Source organism: Electrophorus electricus, chromosome 10, assembly GCF_013358815.1.
Source record: "Electrophorus electricus isolate fEleEle1 chromosome 10, fEleEle1.pri, whole genome shotgun sequence".
Lineage (NCBI taxonomy): Eukaryota > Metazoa > Chordata > Actinopteri > Gymnotiformes > Gymnotidae > Electrophorus > Electrophorus electricus.
In genome coordinates this window covers 2559964-2578076 of record NC_049544.1, presented here as the reverse complement: position 1 = coordinate 2578076, position 18113 = coordinate 2559964, and the positions used below count along the sequence as shown (strand labels likewise).

Below are 18113 nucleotides of genomic sequence, written 5' to 3'. Positions count from 1 at the left end.
AACCTTTTATTTAAGTCTTCAAGCCCCATTTAGTAAATACCACCTATCTTCCTAGGATCTGGTACCAGAACAATATGGACTTTCATACAACAAGAGTGAACATGTACGTTTACTCACCAGAACTTTCAATTGCTTTGATAAACATGGTTAAAAAAAGCAGTGTGTTGCTTTATTTTTTATCAAATCAAACATTTAGTATTTCCTTTTGTACAAATGCATGCATCGCTGTGCGTTACTTTATGCACCCTACTTTTGCCAAGATAAGAGTCTTTTCTTAAAATGCTAGCTAAGGTTGGAAAGTTTATATAGAGGAATCTTCTCTCCAGGCCCTTGACCTTTACTTGTGGACATCCCTTTCCTCTCAACCCCCAGGTCAGTGGAGGTCAGGGGACTGGGATAACATGCAGATTTTGATTATGCTAATCTTTTACGTGAATTATAATTAATAATTACAATTAATTCATATGGAATAAGAACAGCTGCACAGTGTCAGAGATCCATGAACATACTTTACACTAACTTTCTATTTGTGTACTTGACCCAGCTCGTTATGTTTGATGCAAAAACAAAACAAAACAACCAAACAAACAAAAAACAGTTTTTCTCTTTAATTCTTCTATAAATGCACCTTCCGAAGAGCCTTTCCGACCCCCTGAAGACTTCAGAAGCCTGTTCGGGAGGAATCATAAGCCACCATTATATATTCTTATAAAAGGTAAAACATGACTGAGAATATAGAATTACCAAACACTTTATTAAAAGTCTCTACCTTTTACAAACACTTGCTGGCTGCTTCATTATGGAAATCTTACAGGTGCATTTTATAGGTGCTCAATTACAAACTTTATATGTGCAAGGTCTCACCTACTCCATTCATCAATTCTCAGAGTCTGGCCACAAGATCACTGATGACCAATATTATTTAAACAGTTGGTCAGATGGGCAAAACTTTAAGGATTTGTTCTTCCTTGACATTAAAAATATGTGTTCATTCATAATCAAGGACATTAATACAAAGCTTTTTTCATCTTTACCAAGGGTACCAGTAATTCTGGAGAGCAACGTTTCTTACTCTCTAGGTATCACCAGAACTATATCTGAGTTGTTCCTGGGATGTTAAACTTACTAGATCATTTCAAGTTCATGGAAGATGAAATAACTGACTTCTTAAATCTTATCTGGTTCAAATATTTGTAACTGAGAAGCACCTGCTTCTTCTATTTTAAAAGCAAGCCACAATACTGACTCACATATTGCTTCAGGAGGAGGGGACTTTTTTGATGCTCACTGTTTGTGCATTAATAAGCCATGTACGTGCACACCTGGGCGCTGAGATATATACACAGGTTACATAGGGTACTGTGCAAATTTACTGTTGATGAGACCATAGCGTGGGAGGTGGGTTCCAGCCTTTCTAGCCACATTGTGAGTCTGTAATCATATATTGTCGTTGAAGCCTGCAATGAAATTGGTAATCCACCTGAATTAGTCAAATTACTCATTGCTTGTTTCTCAGTATAAAACGGGTGTCACGGCTTTGTGAGTGAAGGCAAATATTGCCTATATTGTACAATATGAATGTATCTCTTGGGATAAGCATAAATAAGGCAAACTAAAAACTTTCCTATGAGAACCCAGACATGGTTACTTACAAAAAGGGATAAAAGCACAAAATGTGCTTCTCTGAGTGACATTTTAAAAACGGGTATGAATTGTGTTTTAAATGACCCATATTTAGGAACAGAACAACGTAGGCAATAATGAGCCTGAGTCAACACTATTTGACATGACTGAGCATTTTCCAAGGAGGCAGGGACAGATATAATCTATGGAACTTGTAGTTGAGATGGAAATTTATTTTGAAGTAACAGCAGATTGTAAGAATTTTCAAAAAGATTATTATTGTTTAAAATAAAAAGAGGCACCAACATATTGACACTGTGTGTTTTTAGCATGTTCTTATACATATTGTGTATGTTCTGATACTGTTTGTATGAGATCCAATGTTATGGCCTAGTTCTGAAGGAATGGATGCATTTTAATGTATGTTAACTTAAACTAAAGAACAGGTCAGCCTTCAAATGTTGAATAATGGCATATTTTGAACAATAGAATCAAATTTTATGGATGAAGTCAAATCATATAGTTTTACATATCAAATGAAAAAAAATAGTATTTTTATTCTGCACGTATTATGCAGCAACTGATAATTATCTTTGATTATTGATCATCGCTTATTATTATTGTTGTTATTATTATTGTTGTTGTTGTTAATAAATAGTATTATTAGTTTATATTGCTGCAATGCTATTTATTTGCTTAATTTAAAAGTATACTCTGACCGACTCTTCAAAACAAACTACTATGTAACTGTAAAAAACTAAATTACCATGAATAACAACCACTTTGAAATGGCAGACAAAAAGTGGAAGATCCATCCTGCACCTCTTCACCTCTTTTTTGTTTGAGCATCATTAGTCAGATTAGTTTACCAAATACAAATGTGGAACACCATTCAAATAAACCCAAAGGTCTGAGCTCTTGCTAGGAGACCCCCTTTTGTGGTAATGTTAAAAACACTGGCTAGAAACAGGTGTGTTACCACTGTTCAATACACCACATCCAACCCAACCTGTAATCCCAATTCTCTGTGTGCGTGTGTATCTGCTTGCATGGGTTAGGGTGGAGATTTGGGATAGGTTGGGTCACACATAACGCATATATCACTGCTAATGCAATAGCTATGCAAATATTTGAACATAGGAAACACAGCCACTGGTGACTGCATCATTGCATCATTCCTGTATTACTCCACAAAAGTCCAGACTCACGTCCATTAGGTGTACTGTGAAGTAGGGAGGCTTTTTCCAAATTGGATTGCCAAAATGGAGTATAACTTCTTCTCCTGCTTCACCTTTTTCCTCATCATCTACATAACTGGTATTTATATTTAATATTTTAATTAATTATAAATAAAGAGTTATTTTTCATACTTCAGTATAACAAAACAGCATATACAAGTGTTTGCATTAGGTATTGTAGGACACATAATAGTGGTGTTTCCTCAAAGAGAGAACTTCTGTCTAAAGTTTTGTTTATAGTAGATCTAAAGTATTCTGGTTGGTTATATTATATGAAGCCTGGTCATGTGTTTGCCTGAGAAAAATTCATCACTGAAACTGAGGAAAGTAACCATACTGGTATGATAGAAAATAATGATTTTTTCTCTATATTAGGTGTATATCCTGTGACATTGGTTCCATCCTCAAACCCTGTAGCTGCTGGTGGAAATGTCACTCTGACACTGAACCCGGCAACGAACATTGAAGCTGGTAATTGGCTGTTTGAAAACAATGTCATGGTGTTTTGGTACCCGGGAAATTTCATACTGGAAGGCAGCTCTCCAGGTCGGGTGTCATTCAACTCTTCCAGTCTCCAGCTCTCCCTGTGTTTCCTACAAGTGAATGATTCTGGTCGCTACACACTCCAAGGTGCGATCCCACCTTTACGAGCAGAAGTTGCACTGTCTGTTCAGGGTAAGTTTCCAAATATGTAACATGACACCAAACCAGCCAAACACGTAAATAATAATACATTCTTTCTCCATAATTATCTTAACCCATATCCTTAAATTATTCTAACAGAGATTATGACCCTAATTACCAATTACTATGTAATTAACAAAACTTTCACACACTATTGACCCTGTTGATTATTTACAAACAGATTATTATTTTTATTTTCTTGAAACAATAAACAAAGAAATCAGTACACTGAATTTAAGTATGCAGAAGTGTAACATCTGTGTTTTTGTCACATCTGCTTCTTCTTGGACTGCCATGATCACGCATGTCTGTTTCAATTTCCCTGTTTATTGATTTCACCTGTTCCCAATTATTTCAGTGTATTTAAGACATGTTTTTTGTCTTTGTGAAGCCTTATTTGGTGTATGCTAGCATGTTCTGAACGGTTTTGTCCCTGCATGTTATTTTGTTTCTCTGTTTGTTTGGTTTTAGTTACTGGTTTCTGTTTTTGCCCTTGTCTGCCCAGTCTGTCTAATTTTCTTTTCGACCTGGTTTTGACCATTAACTGTTTTCACAGCTTCGTTTTTGCACTGTCTGCCTGTTTGGTCAGCCTTATCATTAACCCTTTGGATTAACCTACACTCAACTCTGCTTCTGCCTGTTCAGCCTGACAGACTTCTTCATATCAAAATTCAAAATTGCTGTGAAGACATACAGTCATTATCATTCTCTCTCCATCTTATAGCTTATATAATTTTTAATAGTTTTTTTAGACTACCTTCTGGTTTTGAAAGGATTCTGTCAGTGTAAATTCATATGAATAGTTAGGTACATAGTTAACATACTTTGAGTTATATAGCCAGGTTCAGTTGTTATGGCTTTTTCTAGAACCTCATTCACAAGAAAGTCCAACATCATCTTTATTCAATTTACACATATTCTTTTTGAGATCTGGTAGTAATGAATCATGGGCCTACAGGGAAAATACATAATCACTGATCTAAATATTGGCACAGTATGTGCATGTACAATTGTTGTCCTGTTTATGAACAGGAGTTCACAGGGCATTTTGTCTGACAATAAAGGCTGAGAGAGAGAGAGAGAGAGAGAGACTGACATTTTAAATGTACACTTTGTTCCAAAGTCATCAACTGAAGCAAATACAGCAAAAATACCATCTATCCAATTCAAATGTAGCATGTTATATGCTAAAATAAATGCTGCGAATACATTGTGATAGCCATCTGTGACTCACACTATAACTATAAACCAATGAACTGTTGAACGATCTTTATGCTATACTTGTGCAAGACCATTTTGAGTGATTGAAGCCCATGGACAGGTTAATGATATCCAGTGAGAGAAGAAAAGTAATTAGTATGTTCTGCATTTTGATAATACCTAATGTAGCAAAGTTTTACAAAGTAGCAATTTGAAACTAGTGGTTTCCTTGTGTTTGTGATTTGCAGAGCCTATCACAAATGTATCTCTGGCAGTGAGTCAGACCAATCTGGTAGAGTTTAATGACAGTGTTACATTCACCTGCTCCGCCCACGGAACACCGTTGGAATTCTCATGGCGCAACAGAAGCTCTGAGCTCACGAGTGGGGGCAGTGTTCAGCTTAGTAGTGATGGACGTATTCTTACTATTACCAATTTGACAAGATATGACCAGGGTCCTTTCACCTGCATCGTGGCAAATGGTATCAGTAATGGAACAAGTGGGACTATTTACCTCAAGATCAGCTGTGAGTATGGCATTGCACTTATGTTGGAGTAGTTCATGATCTTGGCAGAAGCAATTCATAGCGGACACTGCAAATAAAAATATATAAATTATGAATCTCCTATAGGGCCTTACACTTCAAAATATCTGCCTCTGAATTATACAGGGCAGTGGTAGCTCAGTGGTTAAGGTACTTGTCAGCTAAATGCCATAAGTGTAAGTCTTTGTTATTTTACCTATTTGTCGAAACTTTATCAAGTCTAATAAATAAATGGCTGAGGAGGTAACATTATCTTCCAACTTCACTCAGTAAGATTGATAGAAAATGTCTAGAAATAGTTTAAATAAATTATAAACAATCTTATAAAAAACATAACTTGTTAGATATTAACATCTGCACTCAGTTTGATTTTATTTAACAAGATATTTTTGCATTATACTTGGATATTCAGTGTGTATTATTTAGAAAGAACATATTTTTCCACAATGACTGGACTCTTGGGCAGATGAAACTGTGTATTTTGTCCCCTTAGATGGTCCCAGTAATCTGACAATGATAGTCATACCAAAGAAGACTGGGTACATTTCAGGATCAAACATCACTCTGACCTGCTCTGCTGATTCCAGTCCCCCAGCTTTGTTCCTCTGGTCCAACAATAATGTATTTCTTAATACATCTGGACAAAGCTTGCAGCTTACAAATGCATCTCAGAACCAAACAGGAAGCTACACTTGCATTGCCCACAATACAGTCACTCTCAGATACACTACAACCAACAAAACCATCCTCATCCTTGGTGAGATTGCAATTTATAAACATTGGTCTTTCTTTCCTGTTGAGTATAATATTTTATGAAATCAAGCGGCATAGCTTCAGCAATCTGGGAAGATTTGTGCTAATAGTGACTAATGAAACATCTATTCATCTGTCAATTAGACCCAGTATCATTTGCTACAGTGCTGCCTTCTAGCAACCAGCCCATCTTCAACATGTCCTTCACTCTGAGTTGTGACATCATTGGTCCTGTGGACTCCACTTACTGGGAGAAGAATGGCCTGTACCTGCATTCTGACAGCAGGATCTTCCTCTCCAACCAAAACAAGACACTCACACTCACCCAGCTCACTCTCCCTGATGATGGAGATTACCAGTGTGTAGCCAGCAACTCTGTGAGCAACATGACCAGTGGGTCCTACAGACTGATGGTCAACTGTGAGTATTATAAACATTGCTAGAGTCTCCCTTCATTTAAAGCCTGTGACATCTGAAAAAATTATTTCACTGATTTTGAGAAAACATCTTGATTGAAGAATGTCCTTAGCAGTACTTACAAATGCTGTTATTCTTAAATATTAGCCAACCAAAATGATATAAAAAGGAAAAAGAGCATTAATAGTTTAAAGTATTAATTTATGCATTTCTTTATCTCAAAGATGGACCATGGAACACCTCAGTTTCTGGTCCAGCCATTGCAGCAGTATTGTCTTCAGTGTCACTGAACTGCTGTGCCTCCTCTCAACCTCCCAGTGAATACACCTGGTACTTCAATGGCTCAAAGGTGGCAGAGGGCACCACGTATATGACTGGAGCTCTCTCATTGAACAACAGTGGAGAATACACCTGCATAACCTACAATAACATCACAAGCAGGAGTGGCAAGGCCACATGGAACCTATCTGTCATTGGTGGGATAAAATGTCTTGTATGACCAAAACTGAACATGGACTGCTTTTTTTCTGCCCTAAAAAGACATTTTTTATTCCTTATATTCGTTATACAGTATAGCAACTTCTACACATCAACCAAGAGTCTATAAACAGTTTAAAGCCCTATTCAGACATGAATCGTTTTACAAGGGAATGTGCGGTAATGTAATTATTACCAGCTTTTCTCACAGATTTTAGTCCCATCCGAATGTGCCATGTGAGACATTTTTACTGACTGCATGCTCCCACGTCAGTAAAATTCAAGCGCCATTTACCTTCAGTAAAACGAACCATAAAATATAACCCCAGGTTATATTAATCCCATGCCGATTGTCATATCCTGTGGAAAATGAGTTTTCCACAATTTTTCTCAAGTATGGATGCACTTGAAGAAGCATTTAGTTTCGACATGCATGGCACAGATACCTAGGATCGTTCAAGTCTGTGGCAAACCTCAGGTGTTGTACAACGTACAACATTCAAATGCAAAAGACGAGCTAGATGCTTCCGGCAGCTTAATTAAGTAAAGGCCTATAACCTACATACGTGTTATGAACATGATGCCTGCTAATTTTCAAACTAACCCTTAATTATTACTATAAGAGTGTTATAAGAGGTGACGTCAGTAAATGGAGAAGTCACTCCCATCAGTCAGATTTCTTATCCCATGCGAATCAGTCATACATTTTACAGACATCCTGTAGCAATATTAGGTTACTCCACGTCTCCATTTAAAACTTCTCATCTGAGTAGGGCTTAAGACTACTTCATATGATATAAATGTCATAACATAATGCTTTCTGTTGTAAGACATTGAAGACCAGCAATGAAGAATGCAGAATGCAGTTAAATGTTTTTCCTAAGAAGCACAAGGTCACATACTTGCAGAACAAATACATGCAACAGAAAATTCAACAAGACACTCAGCGATATTAAAACTACTAATAAATGAATTTAAATGAATGTAAATTAAGGTAATTAAATGAATGTAAAAAATAAATCTGTTAAAAATCTGTTTTCTCTAGACATAATATCATCTGCAATGGTGCTGCCTTCTAGCAACCAGCCCATCTTCAACATGTCCTTCATTCTGAGTTGTGACATCGTGGGTCCTGTGGACTCCACTTACTGGGAGAAGAATGGGCTGTACCTGCATTCTGACAGCAGGATCTTCCTCTCCAACAAAAACAAGACACTCACACTCACCCAGCTCACTCTCTCTGATGATGGAGATTACCAGTGTGTAGCCAGCAACTCTGTGAGCAACATGACCAGTGGGTCCTACAGACTGATAGTCAACTGTGAGTATTATAGATATCATTATTTCCTTTAAAATAAACTGTAATGAAGCATAATTGTTTTTTTACTTATTTGCTTTAAACTTTTGCATAAACATGTCTTATCTCCTACCTTTTGGCTGTTTCATAATAAAGAAAAGGTTTACAATTAACAGTTTAGGTCAAGTAAAGATTTCAGCAGACAGCAATATGACATCTTTGCCACTTTGTTTCCTAGATGGTCCATGGTCCTCTACAATTTCTGGCCCAGACATAGCAGAGGTAGGCTCGAGTGTGACACTGAACTGCTCTGCCCCCTCTCGACCTCCTTGTGAATACACCTGGTACTTCAGTGGCTCCAATGTTGCAAAGGGCCCCGTGTTTGAGACCGGAGTTCTTTCATTAAACAGCAGTGGACAATATACCTGCATGGCCCACAATAACATCACAAACAGAAGCAGCAGTGCTACATGGAACCTAACTGTCATTGGTAGGTTTTTATCCAATTTTGCCTAATATTTTATTACATCAAGAACTGTCACATCAGCTCTCAACAGGGTGGAAAATAATAAGCAAATGCAATTTCATCTTTTGCACAATTTCATCTTTCTCCTATATAATGATTTTAGTCAGATGTACCACTTTGGTGAAATATTGCCCTGTGCTTTTTCTTCAGAGGGCATCTACTCCGTGGTGGTGACTCCAAGCATGCTCATTCCTCTGGCATCCAAAGATCTGCAGCTCTTCTGTAACATAACAGGTTTTTACAGCAGCATTCAGTGGCTTAAAGATGGCCTGAAATTCAATACAACACGCACTGCCACTGTTTCTATGGACAACACCACTCTGGCCTTCCAACCTCTGCTGATTATCGATGATGGGACATATCAGTGTGCTGCAAAAAATGCAATTGGAAATCACGTTAGTAAATCGTACAAGCTAACTGCTAACTGTAAGTGAGTTTTTCTGTAATTTTCACCTTTTTATTTGCTTTATACTTCTGAAGCTTCTAGTATGCGAAAGAGACTACACACAAATTTAGCCACGATTGGGTTAGTAATCTGGATAATAAACACACAGCCCTTCGAGACATAGTTGTTCCAAAGATACATGTATGATGTATGCCCTTTATACCGATAAAACATTGATCCCTGACTTTCCCTGTTCTCTTGCTGAACAGATGGGCCCATGAACCTGATGATTACAGTTGAAGTGGGGAATGACATTACACTGACCTGTGATGCAAAGTCTCAGCCACAGAGTGTTTATTACTGGATTGTCGACAACGGCACTGATGTTCGAGAGGGGGCCAAAATAATCATCTCCATGTCGGCCCTGGGCAACAACTATACCTGTGTGGCCAGAAACCCGCTGACCAATGTCACACTCTCTGGTGTCTACATTAACTCAGGTAACATAGCAAATCTTCACATGATTAAAGATTACAAATGCTTGATCGAAGGTTTATGCAGAAAAACATTTTGGATTATGTGGCATTTTATAATCTTAGTTCATTATGGATTTATTGGCAGCTTTTTCACCATATCATGTATCTACTCTACAGATCCCAGTGCAGTGGTCCCTCTTCAAGCTAGTGTACTGCTGACTACCAGCCTTGTGTTTATTCTTGCTGTGTCAATGTTGTAAGTGGAATACTGATCACTCTTTTCTGTTTGTTTGTTTGTATAAATAAATCCTTCTCTTCCAGAAACAGTTTCAAGAAGGACCCTAAATCAGTTTTAGTTTCTCAGATGCATTGTAATAGCAAAATCAATACGCTTGGAGTTACCTATAAGGTATACTGAAAATCTGATTAAATTTATCAGCTTTTTCTCCAAAGATACCAGTTTCCAGAAATATTTCACTGATTCTACATGCTTGAAAAATGGTGCCTACCAGACAAATCTCAGGAATTTCATATTTGGCAAAAGTGATGAGCAATCCAATTATCCTGCTGGTACCTCCACCAGTAGTGCACACAAAAGTACTAGATCCACAAAAAAAGTCAGGGTAAAAGGTAGACTGGTGTAATACATATCCGCCGTGTTTATACAGGGTATACTCCTCCTACTTTACTGGCTGTACTGAGATAAATACAATTGTTGAGATCTCCAATGCATTTCTTCAGACCTTAAAATTCTTTTAAAATTAAACTAAAACATGAATTTAGTACACAATTTAGTTAATGCCAGTCTATATTTCTGGCTGTATTTTGCCTTAACGTACTGTATTTATACTTACCTATTAACAGATATATGAATATTGTGTACTTTTGTTGTTTTGAATTTATACATAATGGAAACAATACAAACAGAATGCTTTTTGATATAGTTTATATTATGTTTCACAATACAGAGCATGTGTTTGTGAAAACTGTGTTAATTCTATATCTCTGTAATTGTAAATATATCTTTATATCTTAATTTTATAGGCCAGCAGTAGAACAATGCTATTTCAGTGATTTAAAGAGTCAGTACTTAAAATGCATAATATTTATAGAAAATAAAATATTTTGATGTGGTCAAAATGACAGCCTTTGTTATGGAATTTGTAAAGGGTAGTTGCATGCATAGCCATGGCTACAAAAATATATAATATTGTAAGCAGTAGAAAAAAATTACCATTAGCATAGCAGATGAGTTTAAATATGACATTAAGAATGAGTGTTAAATTGGAGTACTGACAAGCTTTGATTTATGTTTCTTGCATTTTTTGTATGGTGAACTTCCTTTGTTCTTGTACTGGGCCTTCCATGCCGGCCAGAGTACCCCTGAGAGTAAATGAAGAACACCAATAACAACAGCAGCACCAATCAGCAAGAATTTAGTTGAGAAGGATAAAATTCACAAAAACAAGACAACTGTGATGCCTGTGTGAGTGAGCGACTTACTTGAATGGCGTTGATTTTTGCAGGGACACTTGCTCTGTGTTTTATTTTTCCCTAAGGATAAAATAAGACGATTATGTAAATACTACCTAAGAATGGTGAGAACTGGAGTATCTCCTTATCTAACCAAGAGAATGTAATCATAAATGAAAAACATAGCAGATGTTCCAAGTGTTCCAAGCACTGACAACAAAGGAGCTTTGTAGCAAAACACAGCAAAACAATAATTCATATTTCACACTGCTTTCTCATATTCTGGTTTTAATCTCAGTATGCTTGGACCTACAGAAAAACACACTTGCTGCTTTCTGTGTATTTTTGTAAGGCCCAGTATGTCCTATACTCCTGGTTCATAAGCAGCTCCATCTCTTTTGCAGTCCCATGCACTCTAACACTCCTCACCACTGCAAGCACATGACCCATCCTGCTGCTTGGGGTTTTGGCTGTTGATATCAGCAGACCTCACTGCATCTCCAGGGTTTGGTGGTGCTGTATTATGTACACAGAAAGAGGATTGCTCAGCAAATCATTTATTTTGCACCCACTTTGTTCTAAAAGCCCTTTTAATATGGCTCAGATAAACAGGTTAGATATAATGTGTGTAGGCTGTGGTATTAAACAATACTTCATGTTTAATTTTTCCATTAAGAAGAAAATAATTCAGTATCAAAGAAAAAGCATACTCCCTTTGGTGTAAAAATGTTACACATTTTAATACTCACCAGTAACATCAGCCTGTTTGACTGGATTTCACTAAAATATATTTATTAAATTAGCATACTTAGTGATATTTTAACACAACCTGACCACTGATGAAAATTTGAACAAATCCATGTCAACTTACAATCCACAAGTAACAGCTGTGAGTCTGTAAGTTCTGTAAGGACAAATACACCCATGTATATAAGTGAACAAGAAAACCTTTTTTTAAGCTTTCATAGCATGTTTTTCAAATAGGTAGACATTGATATTCATTTTTCATCATTATGGTTTGTGTGTGTGTATAACATTACTTGGGTTTAGCTGCTGCTGAGAACTAAAACCAAAATATCAAATTATACCAAGTTATAAGGAATACAATACAGTACCTTGACAAAAAGCGCTGAAGCTCACCATGACAGCAAAGACCATCAGGAACATCAGGAATCTCATATTCTCTCAAAACAGGAAACCAAGTTTTAATAAGTTCAAATCAGTTTTTTTAAAATTACTATTTTAAATTTCTGGGTGGAATCCTGGGCTGCACAGAGACTAAGCAAAGCACTGTCTGTTGAGGTGAAGCAGGTTCTGGGTTTATAAGTAGAGGTTCTTGCTGTCTGCTTTCATACAGCATGCCTGAACTTACTGTAACACAAGCAGAATCAGAGCTGACACGTTGACAATAAGTTCACATCTTCTAGGCACCAAGCTGCCAAATTTTCAAAGTTGCAAAATTTTCTGGTTAGGGTTTCCATGCAGGTTGGACATGAAAATATCCATCCTTATACTTTATCATGCCAAAGATCTTAGTTGAAACGCAATGCTGTCAAAATGGAATGCACACTGCAACTCATTTTGTCTCTTACCATATAATGGATTATAAATTAACTGAAATATTATGAGACCAAGGGAACACTCCAACTTTGCTGTCACGTTATTGCCTCCGCTCACCTGTGAGAAAACAGAATATGATACCTCTGTAGATACCACAGTCATGTCATGAAAGAAAAATAGTCTTGTTTTTACAGGGAGGATAAGATGGGTTAGTTTTAACACCACATTCATCCTCACTGGACACGAATGCGCTTCAGTAGGTGAATAATATGACAAATGATAGACCACCCTTGATGATCATCAGGCAAAAACTCCACATTAGTGCCAGACAAGCTAAGCCCTTTGAATCATGTAAATTTCCTGTAGGCCAAATCTGAAGTCCAGTTCTTCTGCACTTTATTTAGTAAGCAATCCTCAGAGATGCAATAAACACAAATACTACAAAATATCCAGTAAAAATATGTAAAGCCTACACTAGTCACACAAACTACATAGTCTGAGTCAAACTTAAACTCAGTTTAACTTTAATAGTATCCTGCTAACTGGCATTTTTAGCTTGCGCTTGTCAACACCAGATCTTAAGAATGACTGGAAGAAATAAATACATATGTAAATAAATGAAAGGTGAAACTTACAGGATAATGGTGCTTGTCTTTAGCTGTAACCAAATACTAAAGAGAGCATATGCGCAGGTGATTTACCGCTTTCTTTGACAGAGATACACAGATATAGTTGGATATCTGTATATCTCCATTTGCCGGTGGAAGATTCTCAGGTTCATCAAGTCTGCCTGCCTCTATTTAAGCATCTAAAATTCCCTGAATGCAGCTGTGATTGAGGATGTCATGCCTTTGGTTCTGGGAACAGTAACACAAACTTTAGTGTTCTTATCTTCACCAACATCTATTTGCAGAAGAAAAATTCTCACAATCCCTTATAATTAATCATGACTCCTTGCGCATGATTTATTGACTCATGGACCCTTTACACTGTCCAGGGTTCAACTTAGTCTTCTTGGCAATTTATGATACTGAATTATGATCAATCATATTGCTATAGCAAAATGTAAATGAAGAATGTTCAACATTAATAGAACAATGCAGCCAGACTGCATAATCATCAGTGGTGACAAGGACATTAATGGGCAGTCATCTTATACTCCTGTAAACTTTATTATGCTATATATAGCAATGGGGAATTCTAACTCGAAGCCTAACAAAACATTTTCACTCAATAAAAAAGGCATTGCCTAGTTCCATGGTTTTAATACAGTATTTTAACATGAAAGATATTTAAATGTATCAATTCTAAACTAGTTTACAGATTTGCATCTCCATAGTACTGCATTATGCAACTCCAGATGTGATCCCAAATTCAACTCATGCAGGGTCCAGGACTAAAAGAGTTTAATAGTAACCAAGGTCATCCATCAACAGCATAGAGCAGCATTACCACATAGAGAAGGACACTACTGAGAAGCAGGTTACCAGTACACTGCAATAGGAGTAAAGACTCCCAAATTAGAGCCATTTACAAAATCAAATATTCTGCAATTAACAATTCTGCAAGTTAAGCCCTGGATGGCTTCTGTACTACTTTTTACTGTTTTCCGTATTCTAAACATACCTGATTGACCTACTCCTCATTAACATTTTTTGGTGGCTGAAGGTTTCCTGGAACATGGAAACCCACAAACAAGGTAAAAGATATTGATCCCATAGATGGGGATCGGAGCTTTTTTTGGTCCCAAAGGGTTCTTGCCGATACACATTGTGCAATTCTCCCGTGCTTCCAGTTTGCAGAACAGACATTACAACTTGCATATAAACACATAAAACACAAATATAATGGTCATTGCAGGAGAAAAGAGGGAAAAAAAAAGAAAAAAAAAAAAGGCACAGAACCATTGTAGCCACTGACAACAAATGCGAAACATCCCCTGGCCTACTCCTCCATTCCTGTGATGCTTAACCTTGTCCATCCCATTTCTAACCCAGGTAACATGAGTGGAGGCTCCGTGTCAAATTTTAAAGTGAAAAGGTGTATTTATCCATGGCACTCATTCTTCTTTGTAAGTAAAAGAGCCAAAACCCATCTGTCATTGTTATTTGGGCAGACTCCAGCATGGACTTCTACTCAGAACCATTGCTTCAAAAATATTTTTCCTTTGAGTGTAGTTAAAGGCAAACAAAAATGGCATGACATACCAATCTACCACACACGCAAAGCAACATAATTTTGGCATTGTAGTTGAACAAGATAATAAATGTAATTGTAATTAATCACTTAGATGTTTAATGTATTATATAGATACATTGTTTATAGCAGATAACTGAACATGAATTAATGTGCAGTGGTGTGAATTACATGTGTGATTATACTGTTTTTATTTATATACATTTTTTAATATATAGATAGAGAGATAGATAGAACAGTATATTCAGTGGGAGTCAGGATGGTTGTCAGTGTTAGACAAAAATCCTGTGCATGTTTATATGCTGCTCTTGATCATTTCTATGTGATGGATATTAATCTCCAATAGTGCTTTAATACCAGTGTGGGGCAGACTTTCTGGAAATCTGGGCACCAGTGCGTTTTCAAGGTAGTAGTCAGGGTGCATGCATCTCTAGCAGGGCTTTAATGCGCATATACAGTGGCTCGCACACTTTCTGGTAGCCTTGTGGTGTGAGGTGGAGATAGTCATACAGGTCCTGGTGGGAGATGGAGCCATCTGAGTGGACGAATCCAGGATCCACATCCAAAAAGGAGGCATAGCACACAGACGCCAACTTGTCCTGTACCAGAGTGTTCACCCTCTTGTTTCGCTCCCGCAGCGGGTTTGGACTCTTACCCCTCGGCAGAACACCCTGCCAGGAAAGAGGGAAGAACAAAGTCAAAGTCAGACACCTGCTCATGGTGTAAACAATTCCGCATCTTAAAGTGAAGCGGTGGAATACAGAAAGGATTTCTCAGTAGAAGAATGAACTAACCAGCACAAGAATGTGAGCTTGAGAAAGATGCTGGTTGATCACATCAATGATGGCCATGATACCCCCACAGATCTGCTCAGGGGTATGGCCATGGTTGTTAGTCCCCACCCACACCACAACCACCTACACACAGAGGCGAAAAAGGTCATATTGTCAATCAATAATACTATGCAACAATAACAATAATAACTATAGCAGTAACTACTATAATACTAGTAAAAAAAAACAAACAAAAAAAACAAACAAAAACAAAGCCACACAACTTGATGCTTATAAATACATTGACCAACTGTATCTGTTGCAGAGAATTTGGCTTATCTTGCTGTAATGCACATTAATATGTGGTAATAGACAGCAATCTCAACAAATTAGCAGCCAGAAGAGTCTACCTTGGGGGAGATGTGGTCCAGCTCTCCATTACTAAGCCTCCACAGAACATGCTGTGTTGCATCACCACCAATCCCAAAATTCAGAGTATGGAGTGGGGAGAATAGCTTTCTCCACACCTGTCAACAAATTTTATTTATATAAAATACGCATACATACATGTAGTTGAATTGGGGTGGGAACAGTGGTTTTCTCTCTAACAGATGTAGAAGATATTGCTACCCCTGCCCCAACATTATAATCTCAAAAGAAAGAGGAAGGATTTTACTGATACATTTCATTCATGTCATTTTAAAAAGAAAAATAAAGATGCTGTTTTGGTTTACTCATTATTAAGAGTTTTCTGTTTGTTTCATCTTGCCACTGCAGCTTCATGTACTGAAGTTACTGGAGTTGTGTAGTAAAGCTACATTAGTACTAATAGCACCCCTTTATGAAAAATAAGCCTACTAAAGTGTGAGTGAATGAGTGAGTGAGCCCAAGGTGCTTTGTATATATAAAAAGTTATTTTAAGATGCTCTTATCTGCTTGTGTGTCAGGACACTTCCATAAAATACTCAAACGAGATACGCAGTTGTCGGAGTCATCCGCATTCTCCCAACACGTGCTCAAAGTATACTGAGATCACTTCAAGACTGATGGATAAGTAAATGAATGTGTCTGAATCATTGTTTATAATTGTTAGTGGTTTATGTATGTATTGGAACAAAGAGTGTAGCATACCTCAAACTCATGGAGCAACTGGACAAGAGAGTCTCCAACAAAAAGAACATCGGGTTCCTTTCCTTTACTGTCAGAGACAAAACGATTATGCTGCAGAGAGAGAAAATGATAAACTGGTCACATTAAAAAAAGCTACGCATCATGAAAACCAGAACCAAAACAGAGAGCACTATGCACACGTGTATGTATGAATATGCAAATTCACCATTGACATCCATCGTCCATCGCCTTGTACATCCTCACAAGGTATGGGTGTGGCTGCAGGGTTAGAATCTCCGCTGCTCATTGTCGTCACTCTAATAAAAAGCAAATACACAAGTCATACAGTGGGATTAAAGCATCTTTTTTGTTACATGGAATTGTGCAACATTTTACTTTACTCAGCTGATGTAAGTGCAGCCAAACTGTTCTTTAAAAATATTAGATAAACGTAAGCTGCGTGGGAGAACAGAACATCAAAATTACATGATGAAATGGAGTAACGTAATGCGAACGAAACAGGTGCAGATTTACCCTGCAATTCTACCTAAAACAATGTGTTAGCTTGAAATTCACGGGTTTGTGTACTCGGACTTTCACATTGTTTGGTTACAGGCAGAAAGTCTGAGGATCGTTTAAACCCAATGGCTAACGTGTAAGCATATAATGTTTATAGCTAGCTAACCGCTAGTTAGCTATATAATTAGCTAGGTCGTTGATGTGCATTTTATTCAGTCAATGCTAACGTTAATTTAGCACGATATCCAATTATGAGACGCAATACGAACAGCATTTTTTTACACTTTAGAATAACTGACTAAAATAATAAACAAACTGCAATTGTACTTACCTGTAGCTAGCGCTACAGCTAACCACCAACCCCCTGAGTCTGTTCTTAACCCAGGAATTGACGTCAGCGTAGGGTTTATCAAGGCATGTTAAGTCGAGCCCAGAGAGACCATCTTGAAACGTTTATGTAAATTACTCGATTTAAGACTTTCCATTCTTACCAATTACAAGCTTTTGTAACTTACTTTTACGTCTTCATAAGGCAACGATTAATATGTGTGATTGGGTATTGCAGAACTGCGCTTCATATGCGCACAGTCAATGACTTGTAAATATTATGCATCACAGATAACTAACGCTAGGTTGGATTCTTCAAGAATCTTGAATAAGTTAGATTTATAGAGGGTCTGGCAGAGATATCAGCATGTAAAAAAAGGAAAAAGCTGTGCACTCGTTAAAAATGAAATATTTAGTGATTAAAAAATTATTTATTGTTGATGCATCATTTGAAATGGGGTCCAAAAAAGCTATGCACTCAATTTAGCTGACGCCCCCAACACACCTGATCCACGTTACCAGGCAACGGAGTGT

The 18113-nt window shown here is 37.3% G+C and overlaps 2 protein-coding genes across 3 annotated transcripts; one reads left to right on the top strand and one right to left on the bottom strand.

Moving 5' to 3' along the window:
- Positions 1 to 2885: 2885 nt before the first annotated feature.
- On the top strand, positions 2886 to 9881 carry ceacam1 (CEA cell adhesion molecule 1). Its single transcript, XM_027019470.2, has 11 exons — positions 2886 to 2940; positions 3279 to 3536; positions 4994 to 5272; positions 5784 to 6047; positions 6188 to 6463; positions 6685 to 6936; positions 7983 to 8258; positions 8473 to 8724; positions 8911 to 9186; positions 9415 to 9645; positions 9799 to 9881. Exons 1-11 carry the CDS (start codon positions 2886 to 2888, stop codon positions 9879 to 9881), a joined length of 2502 nt encoding a protein of 833 aa, XP_026875271.2.
- Positions 9882 to 13902: 4021 nt separating this feature from the next.
- Positions 13903 to 17688, bottom strand: pafah1b3. 2 transcript variants are annotated; one of them, XM_027019454.2, is made up of 6 exons: positions 17584 to 17688; positions 16960 to 17050; positions 16755 to 16844; positions 16034 to 16150; positions 15645 to 15767; positions 13903 to 15521 (listed from the first exon to the last, which is right to left on the bottom strand). In XM_027019454.2, the coding sequence occupies exons 2-6, from the start codon at positions 17038 to 17040 to the stop codon at positions 15264 to 15266; spliced, it is 669 nt and encodes a 222-aa protein (XP_026875255.2). In that variant the 5' UTR covers positions 17041 to 17050; positions 17584 to 17688; the 3' UTR covers positions 13903 to 15263. The 2 variants fall into 2 exon arrangements, with proteins under 2 accessions (XP_026875255.2, XP_026875256.1); XM_027019455.2 differs by having other exon boundaries at positions 16755 to 16821.
- Positions 17689 to 18113: the final 425 nt, after the last annotated feature.

What these genes read in the sequence shown, in the direction of transcription:
- pafah1b3 (XM_027019454.2), bottom strand. Translation starts at nt 17,040, where the DNA reads ATGAGCAGCGGAGATTCTAACCCTGCAGCCACACCCATACCTTGTGAG. An exon ending in ATGGACGATGGATGTCAATG is followed by an intron (nt 16,845 to 16,959) that starts GTGAATTTGCAT and finishes CTCTCTCTGCAG; the next exon opens with CATAATCGTTTTGTCTCTGA. An exon ending in TGGACCACATCTCCCCCAAG is followed by an intron (nt 15,768 to 16,033) that starts GTAGACTCTTCT and finishes CTCTGTGTGTAG; the next exon opens with GTGGTTGTGGTGTGGGTGGG.
- ceacam1 (XM_027019470.2), top strand. Translation starts at nt 2,886, where the DNA reads ATGGAGTATAACTTCTTCTCCTGCTTCACCTTTTTCCTCATCATCTAC. An exon ending in TATTTACCTCAAGATCAGCT is followed by an intron (nt 5,273 to 5,783) that starts GTGAGTATGGCA and finishes TTGTCCCCTTAG; the next exon opens with ATGGTCCCAGTAATCTGACA. An exon ending in TGGTGTCTACATTAACTCAG is followed by an intron (nt 9,646 to 9,798) that starts GTAACATAGCAA and finishes TCTACTCTACAG; the next exon opens with ATCCCAGTGCAGTGGTCCCT.